General features: G+C 47.5%; 1 protein-coding gene across 1 annotated transcript in view; it reads right to left on the minus strand.

Annotated features, from left to right (window-relative positions):
• Window positions 1–12,859: 12,859 nt before the first annotated feature.
• Window positions 12,860–22,010, minus strand: part of LOC117362950 (calcium-activated potassium channel subunit alpha-1-like) — a 192,402-nt gene continuing 183,251 nt past the window's right edge. Inside the window, exon 21 of the mRNA XM_033950039.1 lies at window positions 12,860–12,894. Within this exon, the coding sequence (XP_033805930.1) occupies window positions 12,860–12,894 (35 nt within the window). The remainder of the gene's footprint in view (window positions 12,895–22,010) is intronic.

The following is a 22,010-nucleotide window of genomic DNA, read 5'->3' on the forward strand; positions in this document are numbered from 1 at the left end:
GTGACCTTTCACCACCATTGAATATCTAAGCATCACTGCCAACCTGGAAGTTAACCTGGCACTAGCCAATATTCAAATTGGACCTGGCACTAGCCAATATTCAAATTGGTGCCCAGTTAACTCACTGTATTAAGACAGCTATTTTGCCATCCTAAGTTTAAGCAGCTACTTAGCTGATTGGCAAACTGAAGATCACCCCAACCTAGGCTACGCTTCTGCTCTACCCTAATTCTGCCCCCCAGACCACCAACAAACTAGCCAGTTTCAGCATAGGCAGTTAGAATGGAATCCAGCAGCACTAGGGTTACCATATTTTTAAGGTAAAAAAGAGGACAAGTGGCCCCCACCTTGTTATGCCCCCAGCCCTTCCCATTTCACTTCAGCCCTGCCCCCACACAAACCTCTTCTCCTATTCTTCCCTGAGCTCGAGGCTACGTCTGGAAGGCCTCTGAGCATGCACGTGGCTCCAGAGCACCTGCGGCTCAGTTGATCAGGGGCTCCAGGGAAAACAGGGCTTGCTGGCTTTTCTTATTTAACTCCCCAATGCACATGGGCACAGCTGTCCTGCATATGTTGTGTGCATCACACAATAAATTTTTACCCCATAAAAAGGAGGGGGGTCCCTTTTGTGCATCACAGGACAGCTCATTTAAATACTAATGAGCTCCTTGCAATTATTTGCATAGGTTTCTCGGTGGCTGCTACGAATATCAGTTAAAGCCACGGAAAACCCTTTTGTGCATCGGGAGGAGAGCATTCCACAGCACTATGACTCCTTTAACGAGTCTTACTGCAACGGAAAGCTTTTGTGCATTAGGGCCCCAGTCTTTAGACAAAATTATTTTCCCCGAATGATCTTGCATCTGTGATTCCTACTGACTTTTGAACCTTTCTGTTGTCTTGTCAAAGACTGACAAATAGAACATGGGCCTAGCTGGGGTCAGAGGGCAACACTGACCATAAAAATTGGGACGATAAACATTTTTTTAAAATGATGCGATTTCAATCCCTCCCCCAGGGGATTTCTGTGGTCATTCCCCCATTGAAGTGGACCTGAAGATACCCAGGAGCAAGTACACAAACTATTTTTGGTGTCTGTGGCTACAAAATCAAAGCCTTCTCCAAAATTCTCTCCTAAGGCACAGAAGAGATATAAAGGGTCCCTCGGATTGTGTAATTTGTAAATAGTCTCTGGACAGATATATAAAACCCATGCTGGAAAAATAATGGAGATTAGAATAAAAATATCAATTTATTAGACCCTAACCTAGTGCACAAAAAATATACAGAAGTAAATCTATGAAAACAGTGAGGCTTATAGTCCATAAAGAAAGTACAGTCAAACCTCGGTTTGCGAGTAACCCGGTTTGCGAGTGTTTTGCAAGACGAGCAAAACACTCAGCAAACTTTTGACTCACAAACCGAGTGATGACTCGATTTGCGAGCACCCCCCCAATAACCGGCATCGCTCCCCCCCCCCGCTCGCAAAGGCCCCCTCGCTCCAACCGGCATCCCCCCGCCCGAACAACTTAAACTTATCCCCCCCCGGTCTGGCACCGGCACGCAGGCACAGATTGTGCCGGTGCCTATAAGATCTTCCGGCTTCTGCCTGCCTTGAGCATGCGCAGATGCATGCTCAAGGCAGGCAGAAGCCGGAAGATCTTTTAGGCCCCAGCACGATCTGTGCCAATCTGTGCCTGCATGCCGTTGCCAGACCGGGGGGGGGGAGGGCGGTTCGCGCAGGGGGAGCCAGTTGGAGCGAGAGGTCCTTTGCGAGTGGGGGGGAGCGATGCTGGTTATCGGGGGTGGGAAACTCACTTTGATAAACGAGCATTTTGGATTATGCTCGTAATCCAAGGTACCACTGTAATGGCAAAAGATGGCAAAAGATATCAAAGTTGAAGTAGGAAAAAGGGAAAGAGAACCACAGCGACAACTTTCAACTTCAAGAAAGGAAACTACGAAGCGATGAGGGTAATGGTAAGGAAGAAACTTAGGAACAGCTCAAAGAAATGGCAAACTGTAGAGCACGCCTGGTCTTTATTCAAGGACACGGTGAGTGAAGTGCAAAATTTGTATATCCCCAGATTCAGAAAAGGGTGCAAAAAGAGCCGAACAAAAGACCCGGCGTGGATAACTAAAGAAGTGAGGAAAGCGATAGGTGATAAGAAGAATTCATTCAAGAAATGGAAAAAGGGCAAAACCGAGGAGAACTGGAAAGAACACAGGAAGTATCAAAAAGAATGTCACCTCTTGGTTAGAAAAACAAAAAGAGAATATGAAGAGAGGCTATCCAAGGAAGCACAAAATTTCAAACCGTTCTTCAGATATGTTAAAGGGAAGCAGCCAGCAAGGGAGGAGGTGGGACCTCTGGATGACGGAGATAGGAAGGGAGTGGTGAAGGAGGAGAAAGAAGTGGCGGAAAGACTAAACATGTTCTTTTTGTCAGTATTTACAAAAGAGGACATATCCAACATACCGGAACCTGAACAAATCTTCAAAGGAGACCAAGCAGAAAAATTAACATTCATAGAAGTAAGCCTTGAAGACATACACATGCAGATAGAAAAATTAAAAACTGACAAATCACCGGGCCCGGACGGAATCTTCTCTAGGGTACTAAAAGAACTAAAGGAGGAAATAGCGGAACTACTACAGCAAGTTTGTAATCTATCCCTGCAAACAGGTGTGATTCCGGAGGATTGGAAGATAGCCAATGTTACGCCCATCTTTAAAAAGGGATCAAGAGGTACATAAGAAGCGCCATCTCCGGATCAGACCTTCGATCCATCAAGTCCAGCAATCCGCACACGCGGAGGCCCTGCCAGGTGTACACCTGGCATAATGTTTAGTCATAAGAAAAATACCAGAGTAATAACTAAATCAAAAAATTCAGAAGTTATATATATTACTCGCCAGAGGTGGGCTAAACACTCCCGATAAGCATTTCACATAAAAGGTGGAGAAAAAAACTCAAAATTCAAATTAACAGCAGTCTACAATCAAAACTTGATAAACATTCAATACTGCTTCATTACTTATCATAGGCAAAAAAACTCCACCACCACTGAAATGAATTTATCAAAGGGTGAAAAAACCCATCACTGTGCACAGGAAAAGAAAAACCAAAACAGTTTACTTAGCTTTGGAAATATGGTCGAGAACACGCCATAGATGAAAACGTCTGGCCAGAGAAAATATTGGTGGCGCTCACTAGATGAACCTTTCACAAACCATGTCCTCTTTTAAATTCCAACAAGTCCTTGTTTCGCCTCACACGAGGCTGCGTCAGGGAATATAATGCATCTCAAAACTCTGTTCTCATTCCGTGCACTTCGGCACTAGAATGGCCGTTGCTTAAGAAGCCAAAAAATTACACTTCTGGGAGCACTTCCAGGGTCAACAGGCACCAATACAGGAAGACCAGAACAGCTGATGGCCAAAACCCGCCTCCTACTGTCAATCAAAAAAATGCAACCCATTCAACCCTTTGATTAAGACCTTTGGGCCACAAAGTGTCCAAATAAAAAATCCAGCATTGCTCATGCTGGTATAAAAGTCGTTTCACATTGCCCCTGCGCTCAGTAGTAGGGACATGCTTCAGCACAAAACACTTAAATTCTTCAAAACTGTGCTGTTCTTTGACACAGTGTCGGGTCAAAATGTCAACTTCCTCATTATGTACCATATTAGACTAGTGCTCAAACAACCGCGTCTTAAAACTTCTGGCGGTGTGGCCAACGTACGAAAGCCCACAAGGGCATGTCATTCCATAGACCACTCCAATTGTCTCACATGTAGTCCAAGATCTTAACTTGACTGCTCTTCTCCCAGGAATCGATGTCGTAATGCCTTCTTGCATGACATCACAAGCAGCACACTTACCACAACGGAAATGTCCCACTCTATCCACATCCTGAGTGGTCCATACATCAGCTCTGCATAACATGTCATTCAAATTTGTGTTGCATATGAAAGCTATCTTACATTCTTGATCAGAAAATGTTTTCATCATAGGCCAAAGGCATTTAATCTTCCTGCCCAGGCGCTGAGACACAGAAGAAAATTTTATAATACAAGGCACCACTTTTTCCTCTCGAGTCTGAGGGCGGTATTGCAACAACTGCTCTCTAGAACCAAACCTCGCCCTTTACAAGGATTTTTTAATCACTTTTTGCGGATAACCCCTTTCACTGTAACGTTGTTTCAATGGTTCTGCTTGATCCAAAAATTGCTCAGTCGTATTACAAATCCGTCTATATCAAAAAAATTGGGACACAGGTAAGTTATTAAGAACATAAGAACATAATCAGTGCCTCCGCCAGGTCAGACCATAGGTCCATCCTGCCCAGCAGTCCGCTCCCGCGGCGGCCCAAAAGGTCACGACCTGTCTGAATCACCAGAAGGGGCCCCCTTGCCACCTTGGTTCCTCATTGAAGTCCTATCTTCCCATCTTAAGCCCTGCCGGATGCATGCTCGTATACTCCAAAAAAGTGTTCTGGTCAGAGGGCTTTTAAAACGACTGTGGAGCCCGACTAGGATGGTCGCTTGATAGATCAGCTTCAGCAACCCATTTTACTATTACTAATTCTACTACTTTATTGGTGCATTTTTCTTATTGATTCCTGCATAACCTACTTCTCTGACTATGGCCTCCACGAAAGTGAACAAGAGACTCAAGCCGGATCCTCTGTCTCCTACAAAATCACCCTCTGAAAAATCAGAAAAATCAGAGACACCCTCCATGTTGGATCTCTGGGAGGCGATCAAATCCCTTCAAGATATTATGACCGACACTAAGGAAGCCACGACAGAGATCAAAGATGAGCTTACTACTAGCCACTCTGATCTGTCGACTTTCAAAACTAAAATCGCTGATTTGGAGATCAAAGCTGCGACCACCGAAGCTAACATCAAAGCCCTCCAGTCTCATGTTAAACACACCCTGGCAATTGAGTGGAAACTCGAACATGCGAGTAACCGCTCTCGCCGGAATAATGTGCGTCTGCTCAGGGTCCCGGAGGGGAAGGAAGGAAACAACATGACTGCCTTTCTTGAGTCGTTTATACGCACCTTACTGGATCTTCATTTCTCCAAAGATTTCGAGATCGAACGTGCTCACAGGACTCCATCTTCCCGCCAGCCACGTAATCACCGCCCGAGGCCCATCGTCTTGAAGCTTCTCCGTTACACCCAAGTCCTGGAGATCATGCAAAAGGCTCAATCCCTCTCATCACTTACCCACGAGGGCAACAAGATCCTGTTTCTACCTGATCTACATAAATCAATGGTCCGTTCTCGACAGCAGCTCCTGGCCTTCCGTCCCATGCCATCTCTGATGTCAACTTTCTGTTCCAGGGCAGGAGACCAGCATAGCCATCAGCCGCACGCCTGTAGACTGCGTCTGTACGACTGCTCAATGCATCCCTGTACTGGAGAGAGGGTAGGCGGGCGTGAGGGAGGGGTGACACACTTGGAGGTGAGGGGTGCTCTAGTTAGGTATGCCACTGCTGGTTGCAACCTCTCATTCCTGGTCATCTCAAGCTCCTCAGGAAAGTCTCTTCTCTCATTTCTAGGACTTAATTCTTTCCAGGCCTGATGCAACTCATGCTTAATCTCTCTGAACTAGGCAAGCAGAATGAAGCTCAGTTTGGGTCCCACCTCCTATCTCACAGGCTTTCAACAAGCACTCACACTGCTTTTGGGATCCAATCCTTTCCCTGAATCAGATGCAGAACTGGTGATAGCTTATATTTCTTTCCTCTTCCTTGAGAACAGACTGAGATCTTCCTTAGGATCTCTCCTTTCTCCTCCTGAAGACACCTTGTCCTCCAGGGTAGAGTTACCAGACTTCCAGATTTAACCAGACATGTCCTCTTCTTAAAGGACGTGTCCGAGTGTCCAGATGCCTTTTCAAAACCCAGCACTTTGTCTGGGTTTTGAAAAGCTTCCAGCTCGGGGCCATGTCAGGAGGGCCTCAGAGTTGCATCATGTGCGCATGCATGTGACGTCATCGCATCACACCTATACATATGAAGATGCCCACCCGATGCGGTTCTTAGCACAGGAACAGGGGGGGAGGGGGCTGGGGGGGACAAGGCAGTGGAGGAACAGAGCATGACATGGATGGAACGGGGTGTGGCTGGGTGGGACTGGACAGACCTGGGGGTTTACAATAGTAAAATCTGCTAACCCTTGGAACAGGCCTCATTTCTGCCATTCCCTTCTCACTGCTCCTCCTTAAACTCTTGGGCAGAAGACTAAGGGGGAAATTCATCAAGGGGAGCTAACCAATTTAGTGTGCGCTAACGAGATAGCGCACGCTAAATCAGTTAGCGCCCCTTGATGAATCCTCCCCCCTAAATGCCTTAACCCTCTTTTACTAACGCATAGCGCGGGTTTTAGCGCTGGCAGCGGCGGCAACTGCTCCAAAGCTCGTAGGAATTCTATGAGCATCGGAGCAGTTACCGCCGCTGCCAGTGCTAGAACTCGTGCTATCTAATATAATAAAATGGTAGGACGCGCATGCGCACTAAAAAAATCGTGTTCCCTGAGCTGTCACATTTTTTTAGTGCGCATGCGCGGGTTGTACGTCACCAATGTTCCTCCTCCACCATGCAACGCAAGCCATGTCCGCCGCCGGCCTCGAGCTACTGGGGGCCGGCGGCGCGAGCCGCCCGGCCAGTGCTGAGGTCCCGCCTCCCGCTTTCGCCCTACACGGCGACGCCAGACCCGGACCTACAAAACGCTGAGGCCCGTCTTCCGACCTACATGGCACCGCCAGATCCGGCACCACAAAACGGCCCTCACATCCGCGAACATGCTTGCCATGGAAACAGAGGGGATCAGGAGCTAAACATCGATTTTAAAAAACAAACAAACAACAGTGCACAACGACAGAGACACACAGACACTCACAGAAGGACAGGGGGCTAAAGAGACAGATTTAAAAAAAATAACAAAACACTAAGGAGAAAGAGAGACACAGGTAAGGAATGCTGCTGGGCAGGGGGAGCAGGGAAAAGGGTCAGGGGGAGAAAAGAAGGAGTGCTGCTGGACAGACAGAGCAGGGAAGAGGAACAGGGGAGCAGGGAAGAGGAACGGGGGAGCAGGTAAGAAGTGCTGCTGGACAGGGGGAGCAGGGAATAATGACTGCGGAGCAGGGAAGAAGCTGGACAGGGGGAGCAGGGAAGAGGGACAGGGGGAGCAGGTAAGGAGTGCTGCTGGACAGGGGTAGGTAAAAGGAAGGGAGAAGGCCTACTGCTGGACAGGTGGAACAGGCAAGGGGTGATGGTTGACAGCTGAGGAAAGAGAGAGACAGAAAGCGGTCAAGAGGAGAGAGAGAAAAAGAAATAAAGACACACACATCTATTCTAGCACCCGTTAATGTAACGGGCTTAAATACTAGTGTGTTAATAAAAGAACGGGAATCCACTACTCTGTGGACTACATTTTCCTTCAAATTGGACTTGTGTGGGGTTGGGAATCAAGGGTTCCTCTCTAGATCCTCAGTTTTATACTTCCCTCCAATTCCTTCTGCTACTGAACTAGAAAAGACCATCCCTTCATTAATCTGACAGGCACTGCTCTGAAACTTCTTCCTGCTACTGCACAGGAAGGCGTACACTGTTACTGTCTCCTGCAACACCCTACTCTCTCCCTCACTGTGTTTGTGTGTCACAACCTCTTTTCTGTCTCCTGCTTTTCACCTAGGTCAGGGGTAGGCAATTTCGGTCAGAGTCTCAGGATATCCACAATGAATATGTATGAGATGGATTTGCATGCACTGCCTCCTTGAGATGCAAATCTATCTCATGCATATTTAGTGTGGATATCCTGGAAACTGGACCTGTCTGTGGCTCTTGAGGACCTTAATTGTCTACCCCTGGCCTAGGTCATTAGAAAGTGACAATTTCCCCAGGCGCAGCTTAGGAATAGAGAAATGCTACGGACCAAGGTGAAGATAGGAAAGCAAACAAAATAAAAATGTTTTATAAATTCTAAAGCATCAATATTTAAAGATTTACCAGATAATATTCCCAGTAAAAGTATAAATCTTTCTTATCCTGGTCAGGGTTTTCTCTAAGTGGAGTTATAGGCTCAGCCCAAGCAGCATTCCCTATTGAACTCCGTCTTTATCTTCAGCTCCTTATTGGATCCATTTTTCACCTCTCCCCAGCTCCACTATCAATGGAATACCAATTGAATTTAGTCATTGGTCTATCTATATCTTTGACTGCACCTCTGAGTCATCCCTTCCACTGATCTACAGGAGCAATCACTAGACCAGCAAGGAGATTCACACAGAACTAATGGAATGGACATCTGCTTCTACATATGGATTAAAAGCGTACGTCACATCAGGACTCTTGTGGACTCAGTGACATGTTCCAAAAATACATAGTGGTCAATATTCAGACTCCACGGTTGGCAAATGCATTTAATGCTAGCTGTGCTGTTTAAATTATCCATGGATATAATGAGTGGCGCTGAACATCCGTGCAGAACGGGGATAGCCACTGCTATCCAGAAAATGACAATATTCTAGATGCTATCTAGATAGCTCTCCAGATAACGTATGGACAGTTATTTTTTTCCAGCTAGTGTTCTGAATGTTGCTGCTTTCCAGATAAACTGCCACTCTGCCCCACTACCATCTGGAGAGTGCTTAGTCCCTCTGTCAAGATATTCGGTGGCATTATCCAGGTAATGCTGTGGAAGATCCATGGATAGTGACGGCTAAGGGGTGTATCCAGGAAATGGCTTTCAGGATATTTTCCTTTGAATTTCAACCATAAAAATTATTAGGACACAACACACACACACATAATACTCTCTATTGCTGCTTACAGAGATCCAAAGAAATCCTGTTTGGGTGGTCTGCCTGGGAATTTGTGTCTGTTCAAGCCTAATTCATCAATCTGCCGCTGCCGTTTTTTTTTTTCCCTCACCCATTAACTTGTTATTCTTTCCAACCTTCCATTTCATAGAGAAATCTTCATTTGCCAAGCCCGAATTATTTTTATGACTTGCCTGTTAATATGGCTAGCAGATTGGTCCCAGGGAGCAATTCTAGGACAATTTCTGCTAGAATGAGTATTTAAACCTTGGTAATACATAAAATACAAGGAAAGTATCACCAGAGAAATGGAGACACAGACTGCATTGAAAAAGTCAGTTTACGTCTTTCCCTGGAGACGGGTAGGATATGGGGCAGAACTTAAAAGGTTAAAATGTCAGCTAAGCAATGGGCTGGAGGTTTTATCATCTTCTAGAAGAACTTTGGGGAGTGAGGACCCACAGGCGCAGAGGACTAGAATTTAATCTGATGATAAATATTTGTTAACCTATCATATCTCTCTACAAAACAACTATAAGGCAGCTCCTTTCACTTGACACGTGGTATTCCTCAGTGTTTGGATTTAATGTACTGTTTGAGGCATTGGTTCTATAGAGGACAAAAAGAAAATCCTAAAAACACTTACCTACTTGTTCTCTATAGAGACACATTAGAATTTAACCCTTTGGAGAACTTTGGGATCCAAGATGACTGCACATACCTGACGTATGTGCAGTCTTCTCCTTTCTTTTTTAACTTGCTTTCCAATGCCGAAGTGGCATGGGAGGGCAGCTTTTGAGCCTCCCAACAATGACACCTTTGTGAGGAGAACCAGAATATGAGAGCAATTGGTTGAGCGCACACTGGAACCTCAAGAAGTGAATGGAGACTCAGTGTGGCTCCTTGGACTCGATGTCATCCATAGCCCCAATCAGAGAGCACCTCACCTCTTATAAGACTGGCAGCATTTTTACCAGGAAGTGCTTTGTTCTGATGCCATTGGAGGCAAGGCTCATTTTCAACCAGTGACGAGAATAGAGACTCTGGTATTGGTGAAGTCTCTAATGGATGTTGCCCCATTTAGTATATCTTCTGCAGGGGTTTCCAGGAGAGAACTGGATGGAACGGTTTCTTCGGAACAGCTATCTGCTATTCAAATTCCTGATTTTCTTGTGAGTAAACCAATGGAAGTTATACTAGATTTTGGATAAGTTATTATGTCCTCAGGTCAACTGTTTGAAACACAAAATGATGAAATGTGAAGAAAAGCTGGATTTATTAGACTCTGAGCTTAAATCAGGGACTACTTACCATATATATTTGAATATAAGTCGATCCAAATGTAAGTCAAGATCCCTATTTTCCCTCAAAAAAGGAGGAAAGCTGGTTGACTCAAATATAAGTTGGGCAACTTAATATTCAAGTGCCCTGCCTTGTCAGGCTTTGCACCCAGCTCCCTCCCTGCCAGGCACTGCACCCAGCCTTCTTCCTTCCCTCCCTCCCTGTCAGGCTCTACACTCAGCCCCCTTCCCTCACAACCCCTGTCAGGTTCTACACCTAGCCCCCTTCCTTCCTTCCCTCCCTCTCCTGTCAGGCTCTGCAGCCAGCCCCCTTCCCTCCCTCCCCTGTCAGGCTCTGTACCCAGCCCCCCTCCCTGCCAGGCTCTGCACCCATCCCCCTTCTCTCCCTCCCTCCCCTGTCAGGCACTGCACCCAGTTCCCTTGCTGCCAGGCACTGCAAACAGCCCCCCTGCCAAGCACTGCACCCAGCCCCCTTCCTTCTCTACATTGTTAGACTCTGCACCCAGCCCACCTCCCTCCCAGGCTCTGCACTATGTCCCCCTTCCTGCCTTGTCCTCATACCTCCTCTGCCGATCCCTGGTGGTCCAGAGGTATAGCAGGCAGGAGTGAACTTTCCACGCTCCTGCTCCGCTGCAAACCTGGTCGGTGGTGGCTGGCGCGAGATTAGGTTTCTTCAGCCACTGAGCGGCCCTGAGCAGGAGCGTGCTTTTGGCTCTGCTGCTCGGCGCTGAGTGGCTTCTTGACTGGCTCCCGCAAATTCTTGCTGCCCAGGTCATGCAATAAATTCATGTTCACTTCTCCCTCCGTATTCGCAGTTTCAGCAATCATGGTTTCGATTATTTGCGGTTTTTAACTTGCTGGCTCCTCCCACAAAATGACGTCAGCTTGCATAGAGAAATTGCTGATTCCAAACATTTACAGAGAAAATCGCTGATTCCCAGCACTTTCTTTACCACATTTTGCCTCTCCTTCAGGAACAGGCCAGGTCTCCCACCATGTTATTCACAGTTTCATCATATTCATGATGGTTTTTAATAGAAAACAGCGAATAACATGTGACAAAGTTATTTGTGGTTTTTCTGTATTCTCAGATCTGTTAATCTCCTATCACAGCGAATACGGAGGGAGAAGTGTAAACCGTTCTGAGCATCCCTGGGATAATGGTATAGAAAACTGAATAAATAAATAAACAGCAAAAGTTACTGTATTCTGCCTTTGTCCTCTGGAGTGGGTGGTGGGGGGAAGGGGAGAAGTTTGGGGTGCTACAATATCTGGCCAACTTGAAGAGTAAGGATCTGGAAGAAGATCGTGGAGGTAAAAAAATCAGGTATATTATTTGGCCTCTGTTCTAGCTTGCTGCTCAGGTCATGCAGGAAAATTATAAGTCTAAGGGCAGCCAGAAGGTTCCAGCTTCAGATGCCGGTACAAATGTATGCGTTTGCAGCCGGTTGGTGGTATGCAGTGTATGTTCTAACTTAAATCTCCCCATGTCGCCTTGATAAAGAATATCGAAACGCGTTGGCGTTCGGGGGAAGGATTTTGCTGAAAATGAAAGCTAAGTTATGTTTAATTGACATGAAATACAAGCAACTTTAATGGCCTTACAAACATTAAATCAATGAGCTTTTTAGCTAAGTATAAAGAATTAGAAATTGGGAAAAAAAACATAAATCATATAACGAGGTGGTGGAGGTTCCGTGGGGTTAAATGAGGATTCGCTCCCAGCACTCTATTATTGAGTGTCGGGTTGTCTGATACCCCTTCCGGTCCTCTTCATCTCTAGTCTCTTTCTGTCTTCACCGCTCTTTGTGGATTTTGGTTGTTTCTTATTGGAATTTTTCACACAGAAGATTGTGGAGTTGTCATGGCTTTAACGCAAGGAAATCCAGTAGTTTTTTCTTTTTCGGAGGAGCAGAGGACGGAATTATTGAAACGGCCCACCCTTATTGAAGGGGGGGTCCTCACCACTGGTTCTTCCACGTGGTTGGAATTAGAAGTTGTACAGAAGAAATTAGTGAGGGCGGAATTACATGCTAACACTTTGGCCCAGTATGTTTCTTCTGCTATGATACCTAGAGGACTGAGAATTCAAAAAGGGCCTACCTTATTTGCAAACGAGGCGCAATTCCAGGAGAAATGGTGCGCGATCCTGAATAAATGCAGCTTCGATTTGATGTTGCTGATTATTGAACAAATCACAGCTTTAGAAGTGGAATTAAAGAAAACGATTGAGGACACCAAAACTTTAATTCGCGAAGCCTGTGCAAATGATATCGAATTTTCATCTCTAGAAAGTGATCAAAATAGTAAGATAGACTCATATAAAGAGTCAATAAAGAAATCTAAAATCAAGAAATTCAGAAGGGATGAACGTGACTATGCTTTGAATCAAGGTACAAATGTATGGTCAGAACACTGACATAATCTCTGATCTGGGCATTACTATTACTTATCACTGATATAGCCCTGAAAGGTGTATGCAGCACTGTATATTTTGACATTTATAGACGGTCCCTTCGCGAAAGAGCTTGCAATCTAACTACCCTAGCACCCGGCCACTGTGTTAATAGCAGGACATGGCACAGGCAGAGTTGAACTAAAACTGAATAGATTACGAGGCTAGTCATACATATCCACTGGAAAAGCAGCAGTTTTTTTTTGTGAGCCACCGATCATGGTTAAAGCAACTGCAATCTCTGCTTAATAAATCCCAGCCTATTCAATTAAAGCCATTTCTCAGATTTACCGTGTTCCCTGAGAACAGAAAAGAACCATTAAATTAAAGTACATTACTAATAATAAATAAAAGCATGAGCAGTGCACAGGATGCCAAGATCTCTCTCTCCCCCCCCCCCTTTTTTTTCTTTTTCACTAAGCCTGCCATAAAAATAGCAATATTAATGTTGCATATAAAAGTTGCCATCTCCCCTCCTAGGTGCCATTACCCAAACCATTAAAATACGCAGTTTAGTTTCCTCCTTGCAACATCTGCGTGTTGCTGAAATAATTCTGGCTCAGAAATTCACCTGTATCGGCAGGTATTGAAACAAATGGATGATGGAGAGTTATAGAAATAACGGACTGTTCGTTCATGTTATCTGGTTCAATGATAACACAGGCTGTGTAGCTTTCACCCCCAAAGCTGGTGTCTGTTTTCTTAATTAGCATATTTTGGATGCAGTGAAATGTTAATTTCTTTCTGTTCACTTTATCCCCCGTTCGGTGTGTTCTTCTCGCATGCACTCGGTTAAAAGAAAACCAGGAGCTATTGTACATGTCCATGCATACAATAGGGCTAAACTAGGACTGAACTAGCCTCTTTAGGTTGACCTGGGTCAGATGGTAGCTCCAGAGAAAACAACACCACCAAAAAAAAGTCTTATGCCCATTCACAAATGCTCACCTTGGTTCTCTCCAGAGAATGCTACATGGGGAAGACGAAGAGAGATATTGGACCTAGGGTGCACGGGAGGAAGATAGAAAGAGAGATGTTGGACATGGGGATGTATGAGAGGAAAGGAGAGATACAAGGCAGGTGGAGATGGGAAAAAGAGGTAGCTGTTGGATTCAGGAGCAGAAGGGAGTGACAGAGGGATGCTGGACAATGGGAGGGAAGGATGAGAGAGGGAGATAAGCTGGACCATGGGGGAGAGGGCAGGAGGGAAGAGATAAGGGACAGGGAAAGGTCAGGCTAAGAGGACAGGGAGGAAGAGGGAGCAGATGAAACATAGAAACATAGAAATAGACGGCAGATAAGGGCCACGGCCCATCTAGTTTGCCCACCCCAATGATCCTCCCCTACCTTTCTCTGTGAATAGATCCCACGTGTCTATCCCATTTGGCCTTAAAATCAGGCACGCTGCTGGCCTCAATAACCTGAAGTGGAAGACTATTCCAGCGATCAACCAACCTTTCAGTGAAAAAGAATTTCCTGGTGGGCTAGACTTTTAAGTGAAAAGGATGGAAACCGGAGGGAAGATAGCAAGAATCTCACCTGGATAAGCAAAAGCTGGAAACATGTGACAAAGTGCTGCCAAGCCTTAGCAGTCAATCACCCCTCCCCCAATATTACCCTCGATGCATTCAACCAAACACCTTTCAGCATAGTAAATAGCCAGTGCAGCACCCACAAAAGAACAAGCCTGCCCATTTGAAAATGAACTGCAGTGATTTTGCTGCAAACTTTGCCAACAAAATTTTAAGTCTCCACCAGAATCTACAGGCAGAGCCCCCAATCTCCTATCAGTTAAGCAGGAGGGCTTAATCTAGGGATGCCAGATTTTCCAATTGGAAAATCTGGACCCCCCTAGACCCGCCTCCCCCAGGCCCGCCCATCCCCACCCTGTAACGCCATAATCCCGCCCCCCTGCTGCCTGCTCTTGTTAGGCAGGGAGAAAGTTTGCTTATGTGCAGATGCCACTCGGTGACATCACGCGTGGCATCCACGCATTTGCGGACTTCCTCCCTGCCCAACGCGATTTGAAGAGGCTTTTCAAAACCTGGACAAAGTGGACTCAAAAGGAGGACATGTCTGGGGAAACATATGGAGTTCTTTTAACCTAATGTGAGGAGAGTTTTAACAAAATCCAAAGAGGCTTTCGACAAGCCACCTACTCTCTTGATCCCTGTCCATCAAGTATAATGCAGCAGGCAAACAGGGGGCAATAAAAATTATGAACCCCTCTCTATCTAGTGCAGGGATGTCAAAGTCCCTCCTCGAGGGCCGCAATCCAGTCGGGTTTTCAGGATTTCCCCAATGAATATGCATGAGATCTATTTGCGTGCACTGCTTTCATTGTATGCTAATAGATCTCATGCATATTCATTAGGGAAATCCTGAAAACCCGACTGGATTGCGGCCCTCGAGGAGGGATTTTGACACCCCTGATCTAGTGGGCTGTACCAACAGCATTAAAAAAAAGGCAATGGTGTGCCCTCTGCTAAAAAAAAGAAAAATCTAGGCCTGGACAGACTGGAAAGTTACCAGTATTTTAGTTTTAGGAAAATGTATAGAACAAACAGTCTGCATTCAACTTAACAAATGCTCAGAAGATAGAAGCTAGCTGGGTCTATCTGGGTTTAGACCTGGTTATGGGAAGGAGAAGGTCCAAGGGATCGTGTTTGTTCCAATTTTTGGGTCTCGCCACGTCTGGTCAGATAGAACCGATGTTTCAACCAAAAACAAAAACACTGTGGAGAAGATGTCCAAGATGCAGGCTTTATTGAAGATACAGTCATAAAATCCATATAATAAAATGTCTAGGACCCATAAAGCACAGTTACTTACCGTAACAGGTGTTATCCAGGGACAGCAGGCAGATATTCTTAACGCATGGGTGATGTCACCGACGGAGCCCCGGTACGGACATTTTTCACTAGAAAGTTCTAGTTGGCCGCACCGCGCATGCGCGAGTGCCTTCCCGCCCGACGGAGGAGTGCGTGGTCCCCAGTTAAGATAAGCCAGCTAAGAAGCCAACCCGGGGAGGTGGGTGGGTCGTAAGAATATCTGCCTGCTGTCCCTGGATAACACCTGTTACGGTAACTGTGCTTTATCCCAGGACAAGCAGGCAGCATATTTTTAACGCATGGGTGACCTCCAAGCTAACAGAGAGGGAGGAGGGATGGTTGGCCATTAGGAAAATAAATTGTGTAATACAGATTGGCCGAAGTGCCCATCCCGTCTGGATGGTATCCAGACAGTAGTGAGTAGTGAATGTGTGAACTGAGGACCAAGTGGCAGCCTTGCAGATTTCCTCGATGGGCGTGGAACGGAGGAAAGCCACAGAAGCAGCCATAGCTCTGACCCTGTGGGCCGTGACAGCACCTTCCAGTGAGAGACCGGCCCGAGCATAACAGAACGCAATGCAGGCAGCAAGCCAGTTGGAAAGCGTCCGTTTGGAGACAGGACGACCTAGACGGTTAGGGTCGAAGGACAAAAGGAGCTGAGGAGATGAGCGGTGAGCCCTGGTACGGTCAAGATAGTAAACAAGGGCACGCTTACAGTCCAGCGTGTGCAACGCCTGTTCCCCAGGATGAGAATGGGGCTTAGGGAAAAAGACAGGCAACACAATGGACTGGTTGAGGTGAAATTCCGAGACCACCTTGGGAAGGAATTTAGGGTGGGTACGCAGAACCACCTTGTCATGGTGAAAAACAGAGGAAGGTGGGTCGGCCACCAGTGCATGCAGCTCACTAACCCTCCTGGCAGAGGTGATGGCAATGAGGAAAAACACCTTCCATGTAAGAAATTTGAGCGAAGTTGTGGCAAGAGGCTCAACGGAGGTTTCATGAGCGCTGATAAAACCACATTCAGGTCCCAGACGACTGGAGGAGGCTTCAGAGGTGGTTTGACATTGAAGAGGCCTCTCATGAAACGGGAAACCAGGGGATGAGCCTTGAGAGGTTTTCCGAGGATAGGCTCATGGAACGCAGTGATGGCACTGAGGTGGACTCTGATTGAGGTTGACTTGAGGCCAGCGTCAGAGAGAGAGAGAGCAAATAGTCCAGTACGGGTTCCACCGCCAATGAGGTGGGATCGTGATGATGAAGCAGACACCAAGAGGAGAACCGGGTCCACTTCTGATGGTAACATTGGAGGGTGGCCGGTTTCCTGGAGGCATCCAGAATACGACGGACAGGCTGAGATATATTCTCTGGGGAGGTCAGCCCGAGAGAAACCAAGCTGTCAGGTGGAGCGAGGACAGATTGGGATGTAGTAGAGACTGATGCTGCTGTGTAAGTAGAGTAGGAAACACAGGAAGAGGAATGAGCTCCCTGGAGCTGAGCTGGAGTAGGAGGGAGAACCAGTGTTGACGAGGCCACCGAGGGGCGATGAGAATCATGGTGGCTCTGTCTCTGCGGAGTTTGAATAACGTTCGCAACATCAGAGGCAGTGGAGGAAAGGCATAGAGGAACCGATCCGTCCAGTCGAGCAGGAATGCATCCGGGGCCAGACGATGAGGAGAGAAGAGTCTGGAACAGAACTGGGGCAGCTGATGGTTGTGAGGAGCTGCAAAGAGGTCCACCTGAGGAGTGCCCCAGCGAGCAAAGATGGAGCGGAGTGTAGGAGGATCCAGAGTCCACTCGTGAGGTTGAAGGATGCGGCTGAGATTGTCTGCCAGGGAGTTCTGTTCGCCCTGGATATAGACAGCCTTGAGGAAAAGACTGTGGGCCGTGGCCCAGGTCCAGATGCGGATGGCTTCCTGACAGAGGAGGGGAGATCCGGTGCCGCCTTGCTTGTTTATGTAGTACATGGCGACTTGGTTGTCTGTGCATAGGAGAAGAACCTGAGGGTAGAGAAGGTGCTGGAAGGCCTTGAGAGCATAGAACATGGCCCTGAGTTCCAGGAAATTGATGTGATGTTGACGCTTCTGAGGGGTCCAGAGTCCCTGAGTGCGGAGTTCTGCCAGGTGAGCTCCCCATGCATAGGGGGAGGCATCTGTGGTTATGATCATGGAGTGAGGGGGAAGATGAAAGAGTAGACCTCTGGAAAGATTGGATGAGTTCAACCACCATTGAAGAGATTGCTGAAGAGACGATGTCACAGAGATGGGATGAGAAAGAGGATCCGTGGTCTGTGACCATTGGTTGGCTAGAGTCCATTGAGGTGTTCTGAGGTGGAGTCGCGCCAGAGGAAGCACATGGACCGTCGAGGCCATGTGGCCCAGGAGGACCATCATCTGCCGAGCTGGAATGGAATGATGAAGGAGCACTTGACGGCAGAGGTGGAGAAGGGTCCGTTGACGGTCGGAGGGGAGAAACGCCCTCATGAGAGTGGTGTCGAGAACAGCTCCAATGAACTGAAGTCGCTGTGTGGGAAGTAGATGCGACTTGGGGTAGTTGGTCTCATGTGCTGAGAGCTTCTGGGTGGTCGAATCCAGGGACTCCCCAAAAAGTTCATCCCCAAGACAGGGTGCGTTAGCTAGGCGGTCTTGGTGGTTGATGTCAAGATCAGATACCCTCAACTAGGCCAGACGCCGCATGGCAACAGCTATGGCAAACGCTCGGGAGGTCAGCTCAAATGAATCATAAATAGAGCGCACCATGAATTTCCGCAGTTGAAGGAGGCTGGAAATTTGTTGTTGAAAGAGTGGAACTTTGCGTTCAGGGATGTATTTTTGTAGGGCGGATAGTTGTTGCACAAGATGTTTCATATAAAATGAGAAGTGACATGTGTAATTATTCGCCCTGTTGGCTAGCATTGCATTTTGATAAAGGTGTTTGCCAAACTTATCCATCGTTTTGCCTTCTCTGCCAGGAGGGGTGGAGGCATAAACACTGGAGCCCTGAGTTTTCTTTAAAGTAGACTCAACGAGGAGAGACTCATGGGGCAATTGAGGTTTGTCAAAACCCGGAATTGGGATGACCCTGTATAGGCTGTCAAGTTTACGAGGAGCTCCGGGGACAGTGAGTGGATTTTCCCAATTTTTATAAAAAGTTTCCCGCAGTATGTCATGGACGGGTAACTTGAGGAACTCTTTGGGAGGTTGTTCAAAGTCTAAGGCATCCAGAAAGGCCTGGGACTTTTTGGAGTCGGACTCTAAAGGAATAGAAAGAGCCGCCGACATTTCCCTGAGGAATTTGGTGAAAGAGGATTGCTCAGGCTTGGAAGCGGCATCGGTCACTGAGGGTTCCTCGTCTGTGGACGGTGCGTCCTCCTCGGTACTGGGAGGGGATTCTTCCCATAAGTCCGGGTCCCTGATGTCAATGTGCGCACGCCGAGATGTCGGGGTGGAAGGCTCGGTGTGGCGGGTCTTAGAAAGAGACTTGCCAGAGCGCATTGAGACGGTACCGGGAGAGGAAGACCGGTGCTGATCCCGGTCCTGGGAAGAGCGGTGTCGTTCTCGGTCCCGGGGAGACCGGTGCCCTTCCTGGTCCCGAGGAGGATCGGCTTCAGAGCGGGTCTGTACCACAGGACGAGAACGGAGTAGTTCAGCCGAGAGGATTGGCATGGAAGTGTTGAGTGGCACCGAGGGGGTGGACATCGGTGGGATGGTGCGAGGCTCGGGCCGGTCCGGTACCGAAAGAAGTGGTGCCAATAGGGTCGGTAGCAGGTGCTGGAGTTGTTGCTGCAGCTGTTCCTGCAATTTGTCTTGGAGTATGGCCGCGATGCGGTCATCCAGGGGTGGCACCGGTACCGCTTTTTTCTTTTTCGGTTCCATAGGTGCTGCTCCACGCCCCGGCGATGAGGAGGCCGATGACGAGGCACTCACCGAGATCGGGGCGGAGCGTTTGCGGGGTCGGCGTGAGGCAGGGAGGACCGGCGTCGCCACTGTGGCAGGTGGGCGCTCAAGGGAGGTGGAAGGCTTCTTAGCCAGCTTACCTGGTGCCAGCGACCCCGAGGAAGGATCGGGCGTCATCGAAGTGGTCGGTGCCGTCTTTTGCGGTACCGTCGACGTCGCGGCAGTTTCCATAGCAGATCCGGTACCGAAAAGGATGTTCTGCTGGATCTGCCAATTTTTTAAGGTGCGTTTCTTAAGAGTAGCACAGCGGGTGCAGGTGTCAGCCCGATGCTCTGGACCCAAACACTGTAGGCACCAATTGTGTGGGTCAGTGAGAGAGATCGGGCGTGCATACCGCTGGCACTTCTTAAAGCCCGGTTGAGGGGGCATGAAGGGAAACACGGCCTCCGCAAAATCAAAGCCAGAGGCTTGTATGATGGCAACAGGCCCCGCCGGGGCCGGCCTGAAAAATAAAGAAAAAACAAAGTTGTTGGTTTTTTTTACTATTTAGAACGGAAAAAGAAACCCGAAGGGAAAAAGAGAAAAAACAAGAAAATAACGCGAGCGGGAAGGCAAAAAGGAAGTTTTCAACAGCCGTTGAAACCACATGCGTCTTCTTTGCTCCGCGGAAACGAAGAAACTGGGGACCACGCACTCCTCCGTCGGGCGGGAAGGCACTCGCGCATGCGCGGTGCGGCCAACTAGAACTTTCTAGTGAAAAATGTCCGTACCGGGGCTCCGTCGGTGACGTCACCCATGCGTTAAGAATATGCTGCCTGCTTGTCCTGGGATAAGACCCAACACGAAAAATGTTTCGATGACCCTGTCTTCCTCAAGTGTCCCTAAGAGTCCTAAGTCAAAGAATATGGATCAAAGGCTGAGAACAGTCCTGCTCAAGAGCTCTGCGCAATAAAGTAATGCTCTAATGCTGTGAACCGATGTTTCAGCCACTATGCTGTGGCTTTCTTGAGGGTATGCTGTGAGGTCTGCAGCTTGTCTTTATATATAGTGGGTCCTCAAACCTGATTGGTTGGGGCTTGAGGTAAATGAGGCAGGAAATCCCGTTGGCCACAAATTTGAATTTTGTTGAGAAAGTCCATTGGTCACAAATATCTCGCACTGAATATTCGTGGTTAGCCGGTTCAACACTATTTAATGGTCAGCAGCCATTTATGGCTAGTTAAATAGCTTTGAATATCTAAATATAAACGACTTTTGGCGACTAATACTTAATTATTGTGCACTACAGCAGCATTTTAACTATGTCTGTATCTTTGTATTTTGATTCTATTCTATTGGGACCCTAATATTGAGCCTACTCATATGAAAATCTAATACCACTTTTGGTATCTTGTTTCTTCTCTTTGTGATGTACCTAGAAACATGTACAGTTGATAATGGAGCTTATTTTCAAAAAAGAAAATTGTCCAAAAAGTGGCATAAATGAGCAGAAGGTCATTTTTTTTTTTTCTCACCAAACCCTTTCAATTTGCTATTTTCAAAATCTGTTTTCTAAATGGATTTCCATGCTGGTCATCTGCAATGCGTCTTAGGGCTCCTATTACGCTAGCGGTTTTAGCTTAGGCGGTCATTTTTTGGCTAGCGCACGCTAATCTTGTGCGTGCGCTAAAAACGCTAGCGCACCTTAGTAAAAGGAGCCCTTAATCTCAAGGGGGCATGTTAGAGGTGTGGTGTGGGCGGGACTGGGGCAGGCTTAAGACATGGATGTTTGTTTGATTTTTACTATAATCAAACATTTAAGAATATGTACAGAGCACAATTTGAACATCTGAGGCTAGAACTGTTTTAGCAATAAGTAAATGCCAAAAGGTATCCAAACTGGCCAGATGATGTAATCATGATCCCCCTCCTCCCCCTCCCCGTGGTCACTGACCACCTTCTACCCCGAAACATGTGAATGAAACAGTGAATACCTGCCTGTATGACAGCTTCAAATATTATGACCAGTCCTATTAGAGCAGCAAACAGGTTTCTGAAGTAGCCTCAGCGGTGCAGTAAGGGGTGGGGGGTGGGGTGGTCCACCCCAGGCGCCATCTCGGTGAGGGCGCAGGTACCCGTCCTTCTCACCCCCCATGCTCTTTCCCTACCCCCCCCCATTGCCGTGTGTGTGCACTACTTCCCTTCCCCCGTACCTCTGTAAAGTTCCTAGCGCAAGCAGCAACCCCAACTTGCTGTCGCACCAGCGTCGGCTCTTTCTCTCATGTCACTTCCTGGACCTGCGCCTAGGAAGTGGCATCAGAGGAAGAGCCGACGCTAGCGCAACAGCAGCTTGGGGGTTGCTGCTCGCACCGGTAACGTTACAGAGGTATGGGGGAAGGGAAGCGATGCGCGCAGTAGGAGGGGTGGGGAAGTAGCGTACAGAGGTGGAGGGTAGGGATAGGTGCCTCTCACCCTTGCTATGCCACTGAGTCGTCTCGTGGGTGGTGTAGTCAACCATGATGATACGGACTCAGGCCCATACTTCACTCTAACCATTACACTTATGGTGGAATTTGTGAGTGTTCCAAACCCTATCCTCTGTACCCACATATAGGTGTCACCTGCAGGCATAAGGGCTATAGATGTGGTGTGCAGTGGGTTCTGAAGGGCTCACCATACAATATAAGGGGGCTCTGATGAGATGTGTAC

Source organism: Geotrypetes seraphini, chromosome 6 (assembly GCF_902459505.1).
Source record: "Geotrypetes seraphini chromosome 6, aGeoSer1.1, whole genome shotgun sequence".
In the NCBI taxonomy this organism is placed as follows: Eukaryota; Metazoa; Chordata; class Amphibia; order Gymnophiona; family Dermophiidae; genus Geotrypetes; species Geotrypetes seraphini.